Source organism: Haliotis rufescens, unplaced genomic scaffold, assembly GCF_023055435.1.
Source record: "Haliotis rufescens isolate VD_foot unplaced genomic scaffold, xgHalRufe1.0.p SCAF_75, whole genome shotgun sequence".
NCBI classification, from domain to species: Eukaryota; Metazoa; Mollusca; class Gastropoda; order Lepetellida; family Haliotidae; genus Haliotis; species Haliotis rufescens.
Window position 1 is genome coordinate 501,279 of NW_025964367.1, and position 25,289 is coordinate 526,567.

The 25,289-nt window shown below is 38.5% G+C and overlaps 1 protein-coding gene across 11 annotated transcripts in view; it reads right to left on the reverse strand.

The window, feature by feature from the left end:
- Window positions 1-2,145: 2,145 nt before the first annotated feature.
- The window catches only part of LOC124123063 (protein mono-ADP-ribosyltransferase PARP14-like), an 83,679-nt gene continuing 60,535 nt past the window's right edge, over window positions 2,146-25,289 (reverse strand). For 10 of the 11 annotated variants that reach the window (XM_048388650.1, XM_048388649.1, XM_048388646.1 and 7 more), the window contains 9 exons: window positions 24,470-24,640; window positions 22,714-22,779; window positions 21,673-21,849; window positions 19,119-19,322; window positions 16,580-16,803; window positions 13,951-14,368; window positions 8,723-8,871; window positions 4,701-4,878; window positions 2,146-2,640 (listed from right to left, as the gene is read on the reverse strand). In XM_048388650.1, the coding sequence (XP_048244607.1) occupies window positions 2,369-2,640; window positions 4,701-4,878; window positions 8,723-8,871; window positions 13,951-14,368; window positions 16,580-16,803; window positions 19,119-19,322; window positions 21,673-21,849; window positions 22,714-22,779; window positions 24,470-24,640 (1,859 nt within the window). In that variant the 3' untranslated portion in view covers window positions 2,146-2,368. Of the gene's footprint in view, window positions 2,641-4,700; window positions 4,879-8,722; window positions 8,872-12,440; window positions 12,508-13,950; window positions 14,369-16,579; window positions 16,804-19,118; window positions 19,323-21,672; window positions 21,850-22,713; window positions 22,780-24,469; window positions 24,641-25,289 lie in introns of those variants that run through there. The other variant, XM_048388652.1, reaches the window with a different exon arrangement.

Sequence of the window (25,289 nt, forward strand, 5' to 3'; positions counted from 1 at the left end):
TGATTGTTGGATGGCTGTCAAGAGTAAACATAGTCACAGGTATAGATCTAGCACTACATCCCTCGAGATATACACAGTCACAGTGAAAGCCAATTTTCAAATATTTAGAAAGATTTTTGCATTCCATGCAACAACAGAAGCAGCACCATCACCACCATTTCCCTTAAGCCTTCCCATCAGAAACATTATCATGAACCATTTTGACTACCTACATCACTTTCAGTTTAATAACATCACTTCCGTTGAGGAAAACACATTGTTAGTTCAGCAAAAATTTGAAACAGACAGTCCCATGCCTCTAGCTACCTTAATAACAAAGTTAAAAAGCACTCCTGGGTCCAATGACTTTGGCCTTTATCTCTGGAGGTCATTTAAATAGAGTTTTTTTGTAATTTCCAATCATTAATGTTCAAGACGTTGTCTACACACAAGTTTTTAGGGACATCTATTTTCCAACAAATGCCCTTGACCTTTAACATCATCCAATCACATGCAAGATCATTACTACAATGATGGTTGTGTTAAAAAAGGTATCCCTACCCTACTAACAATAATTATTGAATGAAACTATTTACAAGTCATTTCATGTGTCTACAACCTTCAAAGTGACCTTGCCATTTGACACAGTCATGACATATGATAGGTGTTGAGTTACTTCATTTTAATTACTTTGACTTCATTTTAACTGATAACTTACGAAATTTCATGAAATTTGAACCATGTTTCATAATTTGACCTCTAGTGACCTTGACCTAGCTTAGATGGAAATCATCCACACATTTGATGCGATCAAGACCCCACTTTAGAAATCATGAATAAGTTTTGTTAAATTCCATCTGTAAATACTTGTGTTATCTTGTACAGGCTTGTTGATACCAAGTTCACACTGGGCCATTGACCTTCAAGGTCATCCAATCATACCTGTCCTAAGTTGTGGTGGTGGCAGAGCTCAAATTTGAGCGAACACATTAAGCTGGCCCCTCTTACAGGAGCTACTTAAGTAGTTACGCAGACCACATATAACAAGTATTTGTCACAGAGTGACGAAATATCCCCCGCCATATACACCATAGTACCAAATATGAAGACAATCCAGCGATTAGTTCTTGAGATATTGTGGCAACACCGTTTTCCAACTCCAAAAACAGATTTGCCTGCTGTGACCTTGAAAATGGGGTCAAGGTCACCAAATCTGACAGGTGTATGCGGTGTCTGTATATACACTATAGTTCCAAATATGAAGACAATCCAGCGATTAGTTCTTGAGATATCGGGGCAACACCGTTTTCTAACTCCAAAAGCAGATTTGCCTGCTGTGACCTTGAAAATGGGGTCAAGGTCACCAAAACCGAGTGGTGTCTGCGGTGTCTGTATATACACCATAGTTCCAAATATGAAGACAATCAAGAGGTTTAGTTCTTGAGATATCGCGGCAACACCGTTTTCCAACTCTAAAAGCAGATTTGCCTGCTGTGACCTTGAAAATGGGATCAAGGTCACCAAAACCGACTGGTGTCTGCGAAGTCTGTATATACACTAGAGTTCCAAATATGAAGACAATCCAGTGTTTAGTTCTTGAGATATCGCGGCAACACCGTTTTCCAACTCCAAAAGCAGATTTGCCTGCTGTGACCTTGAAAATGGGGTCAAGGTCACCAAAACCGACTGGTGTCTGCGGTGTCTGTATATACACCATAGTTCCAAATATGAAGACAATCCAGTGTTTAGTTCTTGAGATATCGCGGCAACACCGTTTTCCAACTCTAAAAGCAGATTTGTCTGCTGTGACCTTGAAAATGGGATCAAGGTCACCAAAACCGACTGGTGTCTGCGGAGTCTGTATATACACCATAGTTCCAAATATGAAGACAATCCAGTGTTTAGTTCTTGAGATATCGCGGCAACACCGTTTTCCAACTCTAAAAGCAGATTTGTCTGCTGTGACCTTGAAAATGGGATCAAGGTCACCAAAACCGACTGGTGTCTGCGGAGTCTGTATATACACCATAGTTCCAAATATGAAGACAATCCAGTGTTTAGTTCTTGAGATATCGCGGCAACAAACAGGTGGGACGTACGGACGGACGTACGGACGGTCGTGAATACTATATCCCCCGCTTCGCGCTTTCGCGCGGCGGGGGATAATAATACTAATACAGGAGAATGTATTGTCGCTAGGAAGTTTTAACATTAATTACTTCATGTGTTTTGTATTGTCATAAATATTAAATGAGGACCCAGTGTGTCAGATGGTAAAAACTGCAATCAAACTTATCAATATTGATCCTATAACTTTATCACAGTGTACATAAATCACTAACAATTGCATGCCATCACCCTTTCAAGAAAGTACTACAATGTACTAGAATTACTGGAAGGTAATAAGGTATTCTGGGTATGCCTGGGTATCATTGAATATGATGAACATGTCAGGTCCCGTGACAGCATCAAAGTTGATGTGATTAGCTGGATCTCTAATTGGTGGGACTCTCATTCCACGCTGACCTCGTGTGGTCACGCCTGTCAACACTCTTGCCTGGAACATGTACTTGTAGCCTTGCTGATCAGGTACAGAGTAGGTGCTGGAGGCGGAGTACTTTGCATTCACAGCAAAGTACACTCCATCTCCATGTGCTGTTGCTGTAATGATAAATACATTTGTCAGGAGTCATTGAACACCCATCCATCATCTCTCAACACCGATAATTTCATTCAGATCAAACAATATCTGCTCACAACCAGTTTTAGTCATTATTAACTGAACTTTGACCTTGGCATTATATACTGATAGGCTGGTTACAAAACAATGTCTGTTATGAGGATCTATCAATAAGCACAGGTTAACTTGATTTACTTGAAACGAACATTAGTCGTTACGGATACAAAGTCTTCAGTCTTCCTATATTGAAATTTCTTGTTATGATATTGGCCATGATATTGAGTATTTTTAAAACCAAATCACTCTTGGATTGGGGAGAAAATATGTGAACAGCTGGTTGCTATTTTCGGCTTTTCTTACGATACAAATACACATGTAATTTTAATCTCTGAGTATGGAACATTGTCCGGCATGCAGTACACAAATACCATTGAATTTGTAAATCATCATGTCCAGTGACGTTATATTGTAAATTTCATGTTTTCATTGACCAAATTTGGAAACGGCAAAACAAGCACACAAACTCCTATTGCCAACACATCCATAACACCAGATGCGCAGTAAAACAGTGGGATATTGTGATTGTTTTGAAAATGAAAATAAAACCAAACAGTGTGGCAGACTTTATGATGATGCATCCTGCCTGAGAACCAAGAGTATTATTTTAGCCTTGGAATCAGATTTTAAAACTTTTGTATTTTTTATCTTCATTAGAAAGAATATGCATGCCAAATTTCATCAAATGTGCAGTTCTTTCCACTGCAAAGGTCAGTGTCAGTTACGGGGGGAGTCATGTACATTTTAAGAAGTCCATCACAAGAAAGAGACCCTTCTTCATGGATTTCCCTGGGATTTTAAACTAAGTGCCCTGGGCGGGCAAATTGAGCAAATAATCATTATCTTGTTCAAAACTGGGATTTTTCTAATGTTATTTATAATTTCCTAAATAAAGAGACATTGAAACAATCAGTGCAATAATGTAAAACTATGCATTAAAACTGCTTATTGTTTCTGTTATCAGGAAACACAAGTCATCTCTACAAGGCCATAGCAACCGTCATAACTGTATTGCCACTGAATTGGGAAATTGTTAATTCCAATTTGGGAATTTTACTGACTGACAAGGCAGTGGGTGTTTTCACTTTGACCTGCAAAAGTTTTAACGGTCATTTTGACCAAAATGCAGGCCAGCCTTCTGTAGTTTTGACATGTTTGAACTCGTTTTGCTCTTTCATCCAATGCCGTAAATTTGGAAATCAATGCTTCTCCAAATTAATATAAGTGCTGGTGCCAAAAATGCGATTCAATATCAATGTGACTCCCCCAACCCCATCCCCAGGGGAGTGATACATATCCTTACCTTAATCCAACCTTACCTTAATCCAATCAAACAGCAAATAGCACCGCGTATGTGCTATGAGTAGAGCATTAAGGATGTTCAAAGGCAATAAAGTAATTGAACCAACAACAGTTCACTGATTGGTATGCGGAGAAGGTGTCAACAAGCTTGACACGAGTGGGAAGAACTCTTGACCCCAGCAGTGATAACTGACTGGCTGCCCATTGTGTAATTCCTATTCTTTGAATAACATTGTTATATACTTGTTACAACTGCTGCTCAATAAACTGTGTTTGTGTTTATATTCAAGTTGGCATTTCGGCTATCCAAAGTGTGCACTGAGGTTGTCTTATTGTTGATAGTCATTTTGAGACAAAATGTGAAGTTACTTAATGCGAACAAACACCACTCACATTTTTCGAATTTAATTCACGCTCTCGTCAATTTCAAGATTTACAGTATCACAAAGCGTAGGATGGTGAATCAATGCCTGGACAATATACAGACAACATAGCTACTTAAGATCACTGATGCAACAGCTTCATAGGCCTTGTTGTTGGACTGGCAATGTTGAAAACTCATAAAAAATCAAGGACAGGTGGAGTCAAAGGTGGTAGCTGGATCAAAATCAAAATACGCCCAAATCACATGACCTGACAAATAGAAATAATATGCATGGCAATATCACTGGAAAGTACTTACCATTTTTTCCACAGTAGCTCCTGTTGAATCCCCCTTTACAGATGCTAGGAATAGCATCAGGTGCTGTCCCATGCCACAGTATCATTTCGTTCTTATGTCCAGGAGGGTTCTGCCTGTCAAGCTGCTGCTGCTTGGCTAGATACTGCTGCCACAGGAACTTGGTCTGAATCCGTTCAACCTAAAACACAAGAAGAATCAAGCCCGACATAATATGAAAGATAGAATGAGAGCATTCACTCCAAACATGATGAGGCCTGTATCAGATTTAGTTCACGGTTTGTTAAACTGTAAATACATTATTCTATAAATACCATGGTGACAGTTACATCATGATAAGTCTAGGAACTCACATAACAACATGGTTAAGTGACATTATGGTTTGGAAACTGTTTAGGACCCATTATTCCAATGACCCATCAGCAACCAGTAGAAATAAATTTTCATTTGGACTTAAATTCTACTATTCGTCATGTTTAAGAGTGATAGACTGACACATGTGCTTGCAGTAGGCCTGGGACGAGTCCAAATTTACGACCAAGGGCCCCGTTCCACAAAGCGATCTTAGCGATAAGACTGTCGTAAGTCTATGTTAAAGTATGGGAGTTACGATCGTCTTACCGCTACGATCGCTTTGTGGAACGGGACCCAGGTACCCACTACCCAGGAACCCAAACCCTACCCGGGTACCTGCTGTAGATATCAAGAGATGGGTACAAACTGTCCGATTTGGAAAAGTTTGATCGTAGCCCTGGCAAAATGTATTTAGATACACGTGTAAAAGGATCTGGTCTTGCATACACTGAAGTTTACTGCATGAAGTTTTATCTTTATTCAAACATATAAAAGACAGAAGGGATGGGATTCACAGTCAGAAAGAAACTGGAACACTATTGACTTATCGTGTAAGCATAGAGTTTTAGACAATTTTTGTCATTTACAATATATCACGCGACTAATCACAGGTCCGGGTAGTCCCTTAGGGTATCCGGGTCCGTCCCAGCGCTATATTGCAGCACTACAACCACTGACGAAACAACACCGAATAGAACAAAACAACATCGAATAGAACAAAACAGCACCCAAACAATCTCAAGGCTACAGGAGTTACTTTCAATTTAGGCCATCATAATTAAAATAATTAGAGTTTCATCTCTGTCTGTCTCATTGCCAAACATCACATTTCACGCAATCTTATTGTCCAACAACACACAGATGAAGAAAAATCTTCTTTCATGCCTCCGTAACATATCCCAGATATGTTGACCTATCAAAACATTAAAGTTTGAGTGAATCATATACGTTGACTTTTAATGTACATGGATGCCTTAAAACAGTTTGTTAAAAATATTTTAAAAAACCATTAAACTAAAATGACTTCTGCTTGACACTTTCAAATTTTTTGGATGAATATCTAATTATTAAGGCTTAGAAAATGAAAGAATTGGTTCTCGGGCAATGTCATTTGAAAATATAGTGACGGCGGGTGGCTTTTTTTGTTTGTTTGTTCAAACTAGTATGTAGCCAAATGAACAGTTGTGTACAATCAATCTGAAAATAAGCCTCCCTACATAAATGTACCCGGTATTCCTTGATGAGTAAAATACTGGAATACCGTTTGACTACCAGTGTCAACAAATCCGTACGGAAGTACACTTTGTAGTTCTGTTATTACACTATCTGGCTATAAAAGTGTTGATTGTGTGTCTGGATATACGTTGTAATCCCTTATACCCGGGTATTACTTTTATCAAAGATTCCATTCAATTTTGATTACATTAATTTCATTGAAATCTTGTATGAACTACTTTGCAAATCACAAACTCGATGAACACGCCTTGAAACAAATATTAGTCGTTAGAGATACAAAGTCTTCAGTCTTCCTTTCATTGTACTGAAATTTCTTTTCAATCATGATATTGGCCATGACAATAAGAATTTTTAAAACAAAATGACCCATAGCTGTGAACAGCTGATAGCTATTTCCAGCTTATATTACAAGGGAACTAACTACACATGTAATCTTAATTTCTGCATATGAAAGATGGTCTGGCATACAGTACACAAATACCATTGACTTCATGTTTTCATTGACCAAATTTGCAAAGAACAAAACAAGCACACAAACTCCTGTTGCCGCCATGACCATAACACAAGATGCACAGTAAAGCAGTGTGCATGTCAAGGGAAGTAACTGCACACATTTATTGGATCGTACTGTTTTTAAGTATCGAGCATCTTCGGTGTTCGAGACGTGGAATATTTAAGGAATTTGTTTTGTTCTTGAAAATGGAAATACTAACGAAACATGCAGCAGACTTTATGATGATGTGGGGCCTGCCTGAGAACCAAGACTATTATTGTTTTAGCCTAATATTATTCAGTGTTGTCAGAACAGGATTTCTGAGAAAAGAGAACATGTTGATGACAGATGACAAAGTGATAGAAGAGACACCATGTTTTTGGCACATGTTATTCAATGTCGACACTGAAGAATTACATATTGGCAAGCAACATCCACTTAAATTGGTTTTCACATATATATATACTGAACAACAAAAGTTCCTGTGACATTGAATAAGATTTAATGCAAAGTTATGTTTTTTACCAAATCTGAAGCAATTTCTGTTAGCAACAGATAAAAGACTCCTGTAAGTGTTCAAATGGTGTAATTTGCCATACTAACTTCATAAAATGCGTGATTTCATAAAAAAACATGAACATGCCAAAATGTCAATTTACAAATCAATGGTGTGTGTGTCCACTTTGGTTGCGATGCAAGCAGCACATCTTCGTCTCATGGAATGGACCAGTCGTCGCACAAAGTCCTGTGGGATATCTGTCAATATCTGCTGGAGCATGTTTCGAAGTTCCTGGAGTGTCTGTGGAATCAGTGGTTGATGTCGAAGGCGCCAATCCATCTCATCCCACATGTCCTCGATTGGTGAGAGATCAGGGAAGCAAGCCAGCCAGGGGATGACATTCACGTTATTTTGTTGAAGAGAATCCTGAACACGTTGAGCAATATGAGGATGGGCGTTGTCATGTTGGAAGGTAATGCCTAGGCCATGACGATGCAAAAACTGCAGAACAACAGGCCTGATGATCTCATCGCGGTAGCGCTGTCCATTGAGAGTTCCCTCTACCACTATCAAACGGGTCCTCTGTCTTGCTGTAATCCCACCCCATACCATAACGCTGCCGTCCCCGAACTGATCTTCTTCCATGACACAATGATTGACATAACGTTCACCTCGACGTCGGTACACTCAAATCCATCCATTGCTGTGGCTGAGGTGATAACAAGACTCGTCAGTGAATAGAACTTGTCCCCACTGCATGGCCGTCCAGCGTAGACGTGCTTGACGGTGGTTTCCTGTCAAAATGGGACATCTGGCGGGTCTTCTGGCAACAATCCCTGCACATCTGAGGCGAAGACGTACGGTTTGTGATGATATTCATCGAAGGCCAGGGATGCTTCTTCCAGTCACTGTTGCTGGAATCGATTTCGTAGGTGTGTTGTTCGAATCCAGTTGTCTTGTTGATTATTGGTTACACGTGGCCTGCCACTCTGAGGATGGTCTCTGACTGCATTCGTCTGTTTCCAACGTTGCCGTGGACATTAAATTGTCTTGCAACATCACGTTGACTCGATCCTGCTTCAAGCATACCAATGGGTCGTAGGCGCTCATTTTCGAATAGGTGTGGCATTTTGTAATGTTGAATAATTGCATAATTTTGTTGTATTTCTGAGTGGTTGTTGTCAGCACGATGCTAAACAATGCATATGGAATCCGGTTAACACACGTTTTTATACCCCTTCTTGTGTAGTAAAATGCATGGGGCATGCATAAAAGTCAACTTTTGCATGGAATGCATGCTTCTCTGTAGCAGTTGCACTTGATTCCATAAATGTACTACAATATTGAAAACCAAACTTTACTTGTTTGAAAAATACACTAAAATATTGGTGTCACAGAAACTTTTGTTGTTGAGTATATTAGTACATGTGCGTTTATTCTTACCTTTATGATAGTTCTTTGTGATCCAACACTATTCCAGAAACTTTGCACAAGTGTTTGATACTCAGTGGAATTCGTATCAACAAGAACATTTTCACAGTCTGAACTTGTTTTAGTCCAATTTGGAGGAGGTTCAAAGGATGATGAATTTCCTGTGAAGAAAAAGAATGCCCATCTTCCTGTTAATATACCTCTGATACATCAAAGTGTGCAAAATCTGCTATATCCCACAAGAAATATATATTCTTGAACAGAAATTAGCAACAAATTGTTTCTTGTGGTGATTCTGTGGTAAAGTACATTTTATTAATTACTTTGTAATGGGATGGCATCATTGCGCTGTTCAAATTACCTCCCCATGATCTAATGTATCCTTGGTAACACCGTAATATCATTACATGGGAAGAGTGAGTGAGTGAGTTAAGATTTAACGTCACATCGGCAGTATTTCAGCCATATCGTGGTTACATGGGAAGAAATATGGCAAAACTATGTCTCATGTCGTGGGGTTTTTAACAGACATATTCAAACCACTGTGTCCGTGACACAGCAGCCCCAGAGTTGTCAGTAGGCATTATGTGTCTCTGGACACAGGCATGAGCGATCCTTAAAGAGTTTTATACCATATATACACCAGATTCTCAGTGCATGGCATTTAGCAGCATACTGCAGTCAAACAAAACGACCACTGTTCGTTCCACGATGGGGGCACGGGTGGCCCAGTCGTCTAAGGCGCTGCGATTCGCTGTGCAGAGTTGCGTCCCTTGGGCAAGCCAGAAACCTATAATTATGGGTTCGAATCCTGGTTTGTTTCTAGGTTTGTCAGCACCATACCCATGCTCGTGGGTTTCACCGAAGTGGTAAACATCGAAGAGCTGCATCACTTCAGGCTTTCCTCCCACATTAAGCTGACACGCCGTGATATAACTGTAATACTGTTAAAAGCGGCGTTAAACACAACTCACTCACTCACTCGTCCCTTGATGATGCTATATCATGCCCCAGGCTGGCGATTCATATCTGTTTCGGTATCATGTAGTGGAACCTAGTTGGTAAGCACACTATTTCATGGCTTTCAACTGCAGCAGTCTGCTAAACTTAATGGTGGAAAAATTGTCGCAATTTAAAGGGGCACTGATCTAACGCAATTCCCCGGACTGGTTGTTGCCTTTGTTATTGTTTTTTCCCCTGTGAGTACCCGGATGATACGCAACGCAACTGAGCGTGACCAGAGATTGGGCTACCGTCTGGAAGGACAGCTAAATAAACTTGGAGGCTGGAGGCAATATTTGTTTTACGCATTTTTGCATAAACACTGATTGGTTAACTGTGATCTATAAAGATTTCGACATAGGGCGCATGTTAATTAATTTCTTCAGCCTAAACAAACAGACAAAAAGAACGGAGCTCATCGGATGTCATCATTGTGAAAAACCCAAGATGGTTATAGTTTAAATACTAAAAAAAGTATCCATGCAGTGAAAGCATTTTCGGATTTCGGATCGCATCGATAATACGATTATTACTCCCTTGTTCTCATCCACGTTTTCTCGTATAACCCTACACTTGTGTGTATTTGTCGTCATTCACTTGATGCTCAGTTAATGAATTTATTACAGGTATAATTAGTGGTAGCACCACTTAGATTACCTGACAAAGGTTCCCATTTGGCATTTATTGTGTCTGGGGTAATTATTCAATCTAAATCAATGTTTGAAGTGAGGTGATATGTGTGTTATCATGGTTATGTAATATGCACGTGGCAGCCCAGCAAGAGGTGAATGATCAGTTGATTTACTTTTTTTTTGTAAATCAACGGATCGTTCCTATTCATCAAAGGATTAACAGAAAATATGTTGATTGATTAATCCCTGTTATCTTGCACAGTGGATATGTCAAAAGTGAGTGTTTACATGTCTAGGTTTACTAAAACAAAGGGAATACACTCATATCATGGTGTGAAGTGCCGATGTAAAAACAACATACTTTGTTTAAAGGGTTAACTGATAATACGTTGATTGATTGATTGATCATTGTTATCTATCACTCAATGGAAATTTTAGGAACCGTGGACGTCAGGAAAATAGTTGTCACGTGGTCAGTTGAGAAACGAACGCAGGTTATAATATCCCGAAACGATATATATGTTTTAAAATATTTGATTGTTACGGAGATACGTGACAGTCAGACATCGAATAAGTTTCTTTGTACAGCTGCAGATGAGTGGGATATTGTTCCTTTGTGTGGATATTCACGGATACATTCCTCGAACAAGGAAACTGCCTAAAATTTATACACATAAATTTGGTAGGTTGTAATTATGGTATTTGCATTTTGTTTTCCTTCATTTGCTGTAGCATTGAACCGATTCGTCCTTGTTTCTCTACGTATTGGTTGGGAAATTCTTCAATGCGCGATAGACGTTGTTTTCACAGGTATTTTCCTTTGTAAACGTGTATACATTACTGTCAATTTGTAAAATGTCATTCTCTCAGGCAATTTATAAAATGTGTAAATATTTCAGTCATTTTGACTAAAAAATCTGTCCAGATTGATTAAGATGATCAAAAGGGCCTACAAACATCGCAACAGATTATTATGTAGGATTAGAAGCCAAACAACATAGAAATGTACTTTTCAACGTAACATTTTCAGTCTCTTGGTGAATACATTAAACATCAAAATGTTTGGAATTCGTTATCATAATAATACAGATGGAAATGTTTTTCAGTCACTTTGTAAAATAACTGAATATTTAGGCGTTTAATAAATTTGAAAATGTTACACATTTTGACAGTAAAAAATATACACACTATAAAAAAAGCAAGGCTCAGGTGAAATATTAACTTTGTGTTGCAAGTCAAAATAGTGTAAACGAAAATCGCAAAATTACCAAGCAAGTGACTTATCAAAACTTCATCACCATTACCGATGCTACACTCAAAGATACCTACATTTCCTTATTATCTCGAAAACTGTGTTTTATTTTGTTGATCAATGTGACCATACGCCCTTATTACTACCCATAAAAGTGATTAATGCGCTTACGAATGGCGCAACAGAGGTCGCGAACTAGTCTAGATTTCTGCTATACATCCGGGTACTCACTGGGGAAAAAAAATAACAAAGGCAACAACCAGTCCCGGGGAATTGCGTTAGATCAGTGCCCCTTTGAGCAAATTAATATACAAAAATTATATTCTTTTCTTGCTGCATGTGCTGTGCATAATCCCTCACTGACATGCAGATAATAAAAAGTGAGTTAATTAACCATAAACTAACCATTTTAGTGGTGTTATCTTATGTTTTATACATAGTTTGTTTCTAAATGTAAGGGTGCAAGCAATTATATGGAACAGCTTGTCAGTTAGCCCTGTTCGAGGATTTTCAATTTACATCACCGTTTATTAGACTTTTAATTTCGGCACCTTATAAAAGTAATAAAGTTTGCTCTTGCCCCATGTGTAGCGTAATAAGGCATAGTTTTGCAAGCATCCTCATCTTTAACTATAATAGTTCTGGGCAAAATTATACTTAATAACCTACACATGGGGATACAGAGCAAACTTATTTCTTAAATACATAATAGTTGCTTGTGTGTTATTGTCATTACAAAAATGTATCATAATATGACAGTGTGACCATGTTAAATATATGTTAGTAATATATATTATTAACTTTGTTCAGAGTTATTTCTGTATGTATTATTATCCTAAATTACTAAACCGAGGGTCCGGGCAACTCTTGTCACCCCATCCTGCTGATGGTCCCCTGCCCCACATGCACCACTGAGGCAGAAACTAACAGTTTCAGTCCGCTAGTCCATATAATGATAACGTGTAGCAAAGCCCTTACAAATGGCAAATTTCTACTAGTCCTTATGATGCCTTAACAAATAGGCAGTTTGGCAAGGACTAGTGCCAATTTCTAACGCTGCATCACATGGTCTTAAGTCTTAACCAAGAAAATAATGTGTATGTAAGACAGATGAGATAACTTACATATCATGTTGTAATTAGCCACCAATTTCTTGGTCTCAAGGACCAGTTCACACAGTCTATCAAGCCTATAGTATTACTGACCATCAAATAGAGCCCACATATAGTTCCAGATGTGACTTCTTGGTTCATTAAATAACACTACATGTACTTGAAAACCTACAAGTAAGTTTCTCATTTCTTGGAGACCTGTGAAGATTGGGAAAAGGCGACTATGCTTGTCATAAAAGGCGACTAACAGGATCAGGGGTCAGGCTCGCTGACTTGGTTGATGCATGTCATCGTATCCCAATTGCGTGGATCGATGCTCATGATGTCAATCACTGGATTGTCTGGTCCAGACTCCAGACTATTATTTACAGACCGCCGTCATATAGCTAGAATATTGCTGAGTGGGGCGTTAAACAACAAACAAACAGACTATTATTTACAGACCGCCGTCATATAGCTAGAATATTGCTGAGTGGGGCGTTAAACAACAAACAAACATTTCTTGGACTGTCATCTCGGACTGAAAAACTCATGTGGTCATGTCTAAACCTTTTAGTCCATGTTAGACCTAAATGACAGGTAAAGTATATAGCATAATATTCTTTCTTTCCTTAAAATGTGTTTTATAATTATTGATTGTCTTTTCAAAAAAACAGAACCTCATTACCAAGTGGTTGACAGTATATTCCAGACCTTAAGGGTCTGTTTTTTTCGATATTGATAAAGCAATCAATTAATCTAAAAACAGCAATACCTAAACTCTTCTGATCAATATCAACTAGAACATGGTGGTATTTGTATGATTATGAAACCAAAAAAACATAAATGCTAGAGGTTTGTTTATCACATAATTCACACTGAAATAAATAATATGAAAGCACAGATGTATTTGTTTGTTTGCATGTTTGTTGTTTACCCCCGTGGTCAGCAATATTCCAGGTATATGAAGGCAGTCTGTAAATAATCGAGTCTTAACCAGACAATCCAGTGGTTGACATCATGAACATCGATCCACGCAATTAGGATACAATGACATGCATCAATCAAGTCAGCGAGGCTGACCACATGATCCTGTTAGTCACCTCTTATGACAAGCATAGTCGCATTTTACGGCAAGCATGGTTTGCTGAAGACCTATTCTACCCTGGATCTTCATGGGTCAGATGTATTAGTACAGATGAACAGACAATGAATGAACTCTCAAAATATCCTATATTAACATGTAGTTTTTCTAAAACTTACCTTGAATCATGTCTTTCCTGATGATGGCTGCTTTGTCACTTGTGTTCTTCAAAGGATACTCTTCCATGTTTTTGAAATCTATTATATAAACCGTATTATCGGTTGTACTTAGCGTGACGGAGGGTTTCTTGCTCTTGTATGCTTCTTCAATTATTTGGTTGGATATTTTGTCATAATCTCTGTGAACATCGCTCCCATTTTGATCTGTTTCCACATATTTCCACTGAACAAATGAGGATACAATCTCAGCCTTTTCTGTCTCTTGTTTTTGGCGTTGTACCCCCAGAGTAAGTTTGTGAAGTGCTCCCATAGCAGACACAACATCCCCAGGCAAACCCTGGAGCCTCACTCGACCCAACTTCCGGTTGTAGTCCAGATCAATTTGATACTTATTCTTTAAATTGTCCAGTTCTCTCTCCTGAAACAGGTTTTTAAAAATAAAAACATCTTCTGTCAAAAGAGTGGCAAACACGGCGGTTTGGCAAAGGGAAATGGAGTAACCTTCCTTGCCATACAATAATGAATACAATAGTTCATCATTTGACCGATAGATGTCAGGGCATGGAGAGTCTGAGTAATGTTTACATGAGATAGCCAGTTTATATAATCCTTGCAAACACATACAACTTCTTTACGTTTCTACATGTAAAACAAGTTTGTTTTTAAAACATTGATACACATTTATTAATATAGGGTCAGAATTATTTTTAATTTCAGCAAAATTTAGAGTCGGCAGATAAATTTAGGAAGTGTATCGTTGAAGATGACATGAACCTTGTTTCATTGACATACAGTAAATTGTTCTTGAGTCATAATCTTAATGAATTCCTTTCTTTTACACCCTAATATTTCTCACAAAAGAATGACTAAGTATTCCTCAAAACACACACATCTCTAAAGGAAAAACAGGTGAGAGTCATAATTACCTCATTTATTGACCTTCAGACAATCAAGTAATGCCCATGTCACATTGTAAAACATAGATACTAAGCAAATACATGTACACTATGAATATCTTGGAGGCCACATTGAAAATTGGATGAAACCCCTTTAACAAATTCAGGTTCCATTGGTTGGAACAGGATTGTGAAGTAACAGCTGCACTGGTCCTGTGATTTCCAAGGGCAAGATGTTTACATTGGAAGGAAGGCATTTAGAAAGAATTTAGGAGCATGGTCAAAATGCAAAAGTTAACTACACATGTAACCAGTGAAGTGAAAAAGGTGTTAGGATCTACACCGAAACATCGCACTTATTGTAATAAAGAAGTTGTTCATGCATAGAACTCATCTTACTTCATCACACCAACTTCTAAATGCCACTGAAAGAAGCTCCCTTCTCTCATACAAAAATGAATACAATAGTTAATCATTTGACTGATAGATGTCATGCTTTGTTTATTGTATTGTCAGACCTTTTGGAAGACAGCCCACCATGATGACAAACTCAGCATCCCAGAATATGGAAAACATAACCTTTCCAGCTGATGGTACACTCTTTGCCTATTTTGGTTGTGGTAATGATAATGTTTCCACCATTTTGGTTATTGTTTGGAAAAATCCTTCCAAGAACCTTTCTGGATTAATTTCAAACATAGCTAGATTATCATGATACATTTTGTGCCTAGTGTGTTTTTGATCAGATGTCAGAAACTTTTGAACCACTTTCTTCATTGCCAAAGATTCAGTGCTAATGGAATGTTCTCTCTCCTGAGAAATGCCTACTGAACTACTATGAGATTCTCTGTCAGGTCATATCGTGGATTCTCGTGATTTTTGGTGTTGCTGATGTCACAGGCACAGGATGGGGGTCCTGGGCCCCTGCTTATTTTACTGACTTGTCAGACCGAAACAATTTACTCAAGTTTTTGTGGAGAAATACCTTAATGACATCATGTAATGTTAGCGAAAAGATTTCACTATTAGGTTTAAAAAAATTAAAAGAATTGGGGTTCTCAGGCAATGTTTTCTGAAAATATAGTGCGGGCGGGCGATGTCTTTTTTTCTTTTTTTGGTTGTTCAAACTAGTATGTAACCAATAAAGAGTTGTGTAATCAATAAACAATTGTGTACAATCAACCTGGCAAAGGGCCTCCCTACATAAATGTATTCCTTGATGAGTAAATTACTGGAATACAGTATTTGACCATCGTTGGACTTAAAGTATTTGAGGATTTTTTTGATTTTTCTTAAAAATTGAAATGAAAACGAAACGTGCGGCGAACTTTATGATGATGCGGGCGGTGCCTGAGAACCAAGACTGTTTTTTTTTTCAGCCTTACACAATTCCTTGTACATCCTGTGAGGTTCAGAGTTTGGTTGGTTTGTTGTTTAACGCTGCACTCAGCAATATTCCAGCTATATGACAGCAGTCTGTAAATAATCGAATCTGGACAAGACAATCCAGTGATTAATATCATGAGCATCGATCCACCCAATTTAGATTGATAACATGCATCAACCAAGTCAGCAAGCCTGACCACCCGATCCTGTTAATCGCCTCATAGTCACCTTTTACGGCAAGCATGGGTTGCTGAAGGCCTATTCTACCCCGGATCTTCACGGGTAAGTCAACCTTAGTATGTCCATGGCTTTGTACAATAGGAAATGAAAGCATAATCATGAATAACCTGAGCCTTCGACAGGTCTTTCAAACCCGGGTCTTGGAATACTTGATCTGCTACTGATTCCCTGTATGTCTTTTCCAGCTTCTGAATAGCCCTGTCAAGGTGCATGTCATCATCATAGAAGAAGTGGAGGGTCACGTCGGAAGGTGCAGAATCAACAGTTCCTGGTGTAGATCCAGAAGATCCTGCCTCATGTCTACTTCCACCACTACCACCAGTGAAGAAGTCTGTTGATCAAAATGCACATATATATTCCAACATCTACCAACATATTTTGTACAACATAGTCATACAAGCAGTGCAGGTTGCATAAATGAGTCAGTATTTCACTTTAATGGCATTTGATTTTAATGCAATTAACCAGAAATATAAACAACATGAAAGCTACAGTGCTATTTTGTTTTGGGTTGGTCGAATTGCGGAACAGGCTCATAGTTTGGAGATTAGTTGTAACCAGGGAAATCCCAATTTTACAGATTCAGGGGAAGGATTTTGTATCACATGAAGTAAACAAGCAGTTTACATCTGTCATCTGTCAACACTTCTGACAATGACTTCTGAAACACAAATGGTTCAAAAAGCAAACCAAACTGGTCATCTGACCAGACCTTGCTCCTGACCCAACTTCTTGCTGAGTGGAAATATCTAGAACAAGTTCTAGTTGCAAGTGCCATCAAGGATGAAGAGTGAGTGAGTGAGTATGGTTTAATGCCGCTTTGAGCAATATTCCAGCGATATCACGGCGGGGGACACCTTAAATGGGCTTCACACATTGTACCCATGTCGGGAATCGAACCCGGGTCTTCGGCGTGATGAGCGAACGCTTTAACCACTAGGCTACCCAACCGCCCTCAAGGATGAAGAAGGAAACATGGGGGGGAGGTGGCAGCAAGGTGTCAAGGCTGTTTGTCCTAATGCTGTACGATCAATGGAGGATTGTGAAACGTGCTGGTACAACATGTAGTCAAAGTAAGCGGAGGAGATGTCTGCTTTCAAGAGACAGCTTAGTGGCACAGGTGGTAATTACAGTGATCAGATTTTTGCCAAATAGCGCAAGGTAATTGCAATTTTAAGCTCAGGTGCTATTCTTTTAGTGAGTGAGAACAAATAGTCTCTTACCAGATCAGTCATAAAAAAGGAATCCTGTTTGATCCAAATGGAATCTTGTGATTAATTCATGGTCACTGTACATTGTGAAAGCATCTACCCGGTATCGATTCTTGAAAATGACCAAGGTGACAGCTGCTTTGAGTGGCAGGCATTTCCAATTACAACATTTGCTATTTACAGTTTTATTCATGATGATATAAAGTCATATTGTTGCCAAAACATAATACATATATCATTGCCATGATTATATGTAAACAAAATAACCATCTGTTTATTTTAGATATTAGTCAAGTCACTACTTTTAGTCAATTGTTCATGGGTTGTTACCAGACAGGAAGAAATGTGTAAGAAAATAGCAAAGAAAAGTAGAAGAAAAATGTTTCTTAAAGTGGTTTTGTATTGGATTGTTGTTGAACACCGCACTCAGCAATATTCCAGCTATATCATATATGATGCCGGTCTGTAAATAATCGAGTCTGGACCAGACAATCCAGTGATTAATATCATGAGCATCGATTCACACAATTGGGATCGATGACATGCATCAACCAAGTCAGCAAGCCTGACCACCCGATCCCGTTAGTTGTCTCTAACGACAAGAATAGTCGCCTTTTACAGCAAGCATGGGTTGCTGAAGACCCATTCATACCCAGATCTTCACAGGTATCTTAAAGTGGCATACTATAGATCACAAAGTCTTACTTTTGCAAGGAAATAAGGTTAAAAAACAGGCCATAGTTTTGCAGACATATCTGCCATCACATAAGGTCCCAAATCAGGGCACGGATAGCCCAATATTTATTGAAATACAGTCATCCTGTTAATCCGAGATGGTTGGTTGCATATAATTATGTCAGATTTTCGTGTATGTCGGATAAACGAAACAAAGTAGTATCAACGTTCATGATCGAAAATCGGACAACTACACGATAGATAACGATACAAACATTAATTGTTTATTGTTAAGCAAGTTTATCTCTGCAGCCGTTGTAATATGCAGCTACCAGCCAGCTTGTCTCGCATCAAAACACAGGCTGTGTACTCTCGGGCAGATGACCACAGAGTACACCGATCACTGTGTTGGATTCATGAGACTGATTAATGAGTAATTTCGGTAATTCGTTGCAAATTAGGTGTGTCAGAGTCGGAGTGCGAGACTGTCAGATTAACGGGTCTAAATAGCACTGATTTAATCGGTCGCCATCATTAGTGTCGGATAAAGCTGATTGTCGGATTAACGAATGTGGGATCAACGAGATTTGACTGTATGTGTCAGTTGATTTGGAAACGTAATGTAAATTTCTTCAATACGGCAAAAATGCAACATTCATTTGCCCATCCTGACCATCAGAAAATTTCATTCAATTGATAAAGTTTCTTGTATTGACTTCATCAAAATTAAAAAGATATTTATCAAGACTTTCTCACTTACCCATTGCCTTCCGCAATAGTCCTTTTTTCCCCTCATTTCTGGCTGTCACAGCTTCAATGACCCCAGCGAAGAAAGGTTCAAACATGGTCTTCACGAAGATAACTATCCGAACATCTTCGACAATTTTCTTTGTTGACTGTTGGTAGTCATCGAGAGCAGCTACAAATGTCTTTGCCATGTCCTCTGGTTTTGTGTTAAACATGCCTAGAACAATAAGATTGAGTTAGGGAACAGTTTTATGTACCATGGCTGAAGTAAAGTGGATATTTTATGGTTTGTGATAAATGCCACATGACGAGGCTTTGATAATTTTTATGAACATCATAGCCACATACAGAAACTGAAACCATGGAATGAGACTTGGCCTGAAAATCACCTACATAAGGAAACAGCTCCAAATTATGAAACTAACAGAAATTAGAAAACAAATAGCCCCAATGCACTGTTTGCTCACCAGTTACCATGGTTACATTCAAAATGAGGGAACATATGGCACAAATCAAAATTTGCATAGGACATCATTTCTGACACTGATTCCTCAAATTGGGAAATGTCCTCCACATGTCTACTAGTACTACCATAAGCTTTTCTGAGGCATGGAATGTTGTAACTTTGATCAAACAACTTCTGAGCAACTTCTGAGCAACTTCTGAGCAACTTCTGAAATCTTTGTATAAAGAGCATGTTCGATTCCCTCAAAATGTAAACACCAAAGGCTGAAGCTGCTGGAAAATTGCTCGACATAAAGGGAAAGTTGACGATTGGAAAGTTGAAATCATCCCTCTTGTCATACAGTCTTGTGGAGAATGTTTTGTCACTCTGAATCTTTATGCATAGATCTAAATATGAAACAGACAAGATGGCCTGACTGGTCTCCTTTACTTCTAGTTCAGGTGGGTAAACCAGTGGAAGGGAATTGTTTTTATGATGGTTATTGAACAATACCAAATCATTGATATGCCTTAACCTTAAGTTATACTTCATGCCCTTGAAGTGATACGATAACGCTCATCATTTATTTGGACCCCTAAGGCAGCGTTGTTTGTTTTTTTAAAATGTCCGGACAGAACAATTTAAGTGTTCGGTAAGCAATATTTTAAATCGGACATTTGAGATTCCCAGTCGGACATGTCCGGCACATATGACCATTTCCAGACCCCTACTTCATGGCCAAATTCACTTGTTTTGACTTTGCCAATCTGAGCAGAAATTCCGATTAATATGCATTAAGAAACAGATCAGCAAGAAGGGGAGCACAATTGGTGCTCTTGGCTATGCCTACTTCCTGCCACAATGTCGTACTCCCACATTTTACGTAGACGTTATCATTGAGGAATGCCAACATTTTACATATTGTTTTCTAGGTAAACTTCAAATAGCATATGTTTCAGTATTGACAATTTGTCCTGAACCTCTGAAGAGAGACATTTTACTACATCTCCGGTAACCACCCTCAGTAACAAAAGCCCCATGATCAAGGAAGTTTTGTCATGTGGGATAGTGGTGTACAAAGCTGTAAGATCAAATCTTTTGAGAGAACTCTTTGTTGTAAGGCCATTAATTAGTTGTGTAATGTGGTCTGTTTGATGTGAGATGAAAGTACAATCTCAAAGTAATTATCTTGAAACATTAAAGAGTATTGAGATGGTAACAAACATACATGAACAGAATATGAATAAAAGATAATTAATTCCTTGCCAAAAACATATTCAAGTAAAAGATGTTGGTTAAAAATCTTCATAAATTTCCAATCTCTTGACTTTTGGTTTCTCAGAGGAAGACGATTCTAAAAGATTTTTGAAGTTGTAAAAAGATTAAATTGTTTACTTTCCCAGCAAAAACAAATTGTGATCCCAGCGTGTTTCGGATTCCTAGACTTTGTGCTTTTTATGAGAACATTTAAAAGAATTTCAAAAAATTCATTTTTCTTCCATTTAATAAACATAAAGATAAATGTAATTCAATTTAAAATGATGAATGTATATCAGGATGCTAGATAGACAGATGGATGGACAGACAAAGGACAATGTGCCATGTCATACAAACTCACTTCAAGTTTTGGTCCTGGTGATCACGAGGGTATAAAAACCCATGTCAGAAATTGCTAACTGTTTTATAAGAATGTTAAGTGATCTCCTCAAGCCAAGATGTATCAGGCTACCCTGACCTTGAGCCATGACCAGTGGCCTGGAACTTTGACCAGTGGATATATGTGATATTCCCATGCTCAAGTGTGAGTATATCAGTTGATCATCCTTTGACAGGAAGAGGAGATTTATATCACTGTTAGAGTAGGCCTACTCACAGCCAATTCTAGAATAAATTAATGTATCACATGGTTTTAAAATCTTTTAACCAACAAAACATCCAAGAACCAGTGCCCATAGGTTACGACACTGGGAAACCCACTGGGATGACATCAACACTCAGAACAATTGCTCAAATATATATTCCTCAGTATTTCATTGATGAAGGAACTTGCACACAGAACAGCCTACAATTTGTTATCTAATTATTATGGATAAATCAGATAGAAATGATTGATAACTCCTACCTGTTCCAAGGGCAGGAAAGGCAATGGACTGAAGTCTCTGTTTGCTAGCCTCCTTCAAACACTGGACTATTGCTGGCTGCCAGTCTTGAAAGTGTTCTCTTGATAAATGGATAATATAGTCAGCTGGAAGACCTTTTGCTGTTGTAACGGCTATTCCATTGTTCTTCATATCACTCTCTACAAAAGAAAGTCAACATTATGTGTGACATTTAGAATCCTTTATTCTGATTGTTCCTCCAGCTGCATCAAATGTACATTACACTATATCCCATAACTGTCACTGACAACAACATCACCATGAGAGATAATATTCATTTTGATGCACTTCTTTGCAACCCCAATCAGTAAGCAGTTTGAAATGCTGTTCTGGAACATTGCTTAATAACGTGGTGCGGTTCCACTATTATAAAAACAATGTATTTTAGATGGAAAACTTGACACAAGACTTGGAGGGTGAAGCGTTAAATCACAAGGGGCTTCAAAGGTAACCTTAACACAGCCTGACTTGTGATGTCATGTCTTGTCAAAATGCTTGGACTTCCTTTGTGTAGAACATTGTGACAACATAAGAACAAAACAATGCAATGGTTGCTCCATATTCTCAAGGGATGACAGTAAGAATACTCCTTTGTCTGCACCAGATCATTTTATTGTGTCTTACTGACGTGGTTAGCAATCAAGGAGAAAGTTATGGTTTGGGTATATTAAAGCAAAATATCATGAGGACCTATCATAACTGATCCCTGAATTTGCCAACTCAGATTAGTAAAAATAGTAACTTATCAAATTGTCAAAATAAACCTGTAATGATTTATGAAACATCAATCAGTTGAAATGAATTTGAGTAACAATAAAAGGTACAAAATGGTTTCCAAATATATTTACAATTGTAACCATTACTAAGGACTTGCTTAAGATTTTAGATTAGTTTTCATTAATGTTTGAGGGTAGATAAGATATTCAAAATGGATATGTAGCAGATATGTTTTTCCGAAGCAACAGAAAGTCATCTGATCATTATCAAGTAATAAGCATTCTCACTTTTAAGAATCAGTTCTTTTTCTAGATCGTTTCCACCAGCTTCTAAAATAGACTTGGATACAGCACCTGTGAAAAAAACTCTAAAAGTAACTAAAAAATGGTTACACTAAGTCAGCATATCAATAAGTCAATATAAACATGGTGATATGAAAACTTGTTAAAATTTATTCTTGTACACATAACAATTTGGCAGTTAACTCCAGATAAGTTACAAAGACATTCACTAACCCACATATGATTAAAAAATATATGTACCGTATTCGACGTAATAAGCGCCTAGGGCGCTCTCAAAATTAGAAATAGGGGGCTCTTATTAGAATATTATTTTGGTGAAAGAAAAAACAGAGTTGAAAGATAGATTTTGTGGTTTTTGCTGACTGCCTGAAATGTTTATATACGAGAGATACATTTTTCCAGAATTTAATTGCCCAAATTAAGGTTGCATATAACACACGAGTGCGTATTACACGCAAATAAATAAGTGTTGTGTACATTGATCAATCGGAAGGGGTGCTAATTGGTATTGTTCAATAGCAAATATATTAGCAAATATCGCCGTGGGCAATTATTAGAGCGGGGCGCTTATTACGTCAAATACGGTATCTGCAATAAGAAGTTTGTTCTCTGTGGTAGTTATAACATGAATATGTAAGTGTTAAAACCAAACGTTTCAGGGTGTCAATGCTATGGAGGTGTAACAATGTAACTGTATTGGCCGAAACAATGAGGATGGGCATAACTAACGTATCCCTCAATCTATATAGTTTTTCCCTTTAATGTGACCTTTATGCATCACTGTTAACACTGCATCAAGTTAATGTGCAGTTTGTAGAGAGGGTCAGCAACCCTGCTCCGACTGTATCATGAGCATGAGTTTATGAATCACTATCAAATAGTGGTGACAGTGATGTTTGGAAAAGATGACCATATCCTGCCCCACCAATGGTATCCATCACAGACACATGCAAAGGCAAGTCAATTGTTCAACTGAAGAAACACGGGAACATATAGGACACTTCAAAAAAAGAAATTGCATCAGACATATCACCGTCACTGGTGCATCAAATTTGGAAATATCCTCCACATGTCTACCATAAAACTATTTGAAAACTGTACTGAGGCTATGAATTTGGTATAACCTTGATCAAAGAACTTTTGAGCAAGAGTTTTATGATGCTCAGAACACCAGAAATGGGCTTCACTTCATAGTACCCATGTGGGGAATCAAACCCGGGTCTTCGGCTTGACAAGCAGCCAGGCTACCCCACTGCCCCTTTGACATAAAGGGAAAGTTGACTACTGGAAAGTAGAAGTCATCCCTCTTCTCAGACAATCTTGTGGGGAGTGTTTTGTCACTTTGAATCTTGATGCACTAATCTAAATATGGAACAGATGAGGCGGTCTCACTGGTCTCCTTTATTTCTAGTTCAGGTGGGTAAATCAGTGGAATGGAATTGGCTATTTGATGGTTACTGAACGATATCAGATCATTCATATACCTGAAGCTTAAGTTAAACTTCTTGCCAAATTCACTTCTTTTGGCTTGAGAAATCCGAGCAGAAATTCTGTTTCATATGCATAAAGAAACTGATCAGCAAAAAGGGGAGCACAATTGGTTATTGTGTAGGTAGTGAAAACAAGAGGTGTATTGGGCAATACAATTACATGTTCAGATAAAACAAAGCGAGATCAGAAGTGGGGCATAAATGCACACAACAACTAATGAATGATATGCACCAATATATGGGTAGGTTACCTTGTTTAAGGTTCAGTTGACTGTTTGTGCTATTGACAATGCAGTTGGCTTTTTCTCCTGTGATGTTTCCTGGTTTCAGAGTTACAGTCACTTTGCCAATCTTGAAGACTTGTTCCAGATCAGTCGCTGACAAATGTTCCCATCCATAATCCGCACTCCCACTACGGTCATCTGACAAACAAACATGTCCCTAATCATCATCCAAGCTGTCATCTGACAAAGCCCTGATCTAACCATCACCCACACTGTCACAATGGTCATCTGACAAAGCCCTGATCTAACCATCACCCACACTGTCACTATGGTCATCTGACAAAGCCCCGATCTAACCATCACCCACACTGTCACTATGGTCATCTGACAAAGCCCCGATCTAACCATCACCCACACTGTCACTATAATCATCTGACAAAGACCTGATCTAACCATCACCCACACTGTCACTATGGTCATCTGACAAAGCCCCGATCTAACCATCACCCACACTGTAACTATGGTCATCTGACAAAGCCCCGATCTAACCATCACCCACACTGTCACTATGGTCATCTGACAAAGCCCCGATCTAACCATCACCCACACTGTCACTTTAATCATCTGACAAAGACCTGATGTAACCATCTCCCACACTGTCACTATGGTCATCTGACAAAGCCCCGATCTAACCACCACCCACACTGTCACTATGGTCATCTGACAAAGCCCCGATCTAACCATCACCCACACTGCCACTATGGTCATCTGACAAAGCCCCGATCTAACCACCACCCACACTGTCACTATGGTCATCTGACAAAGCCCCGATCTAACCATCACCCAC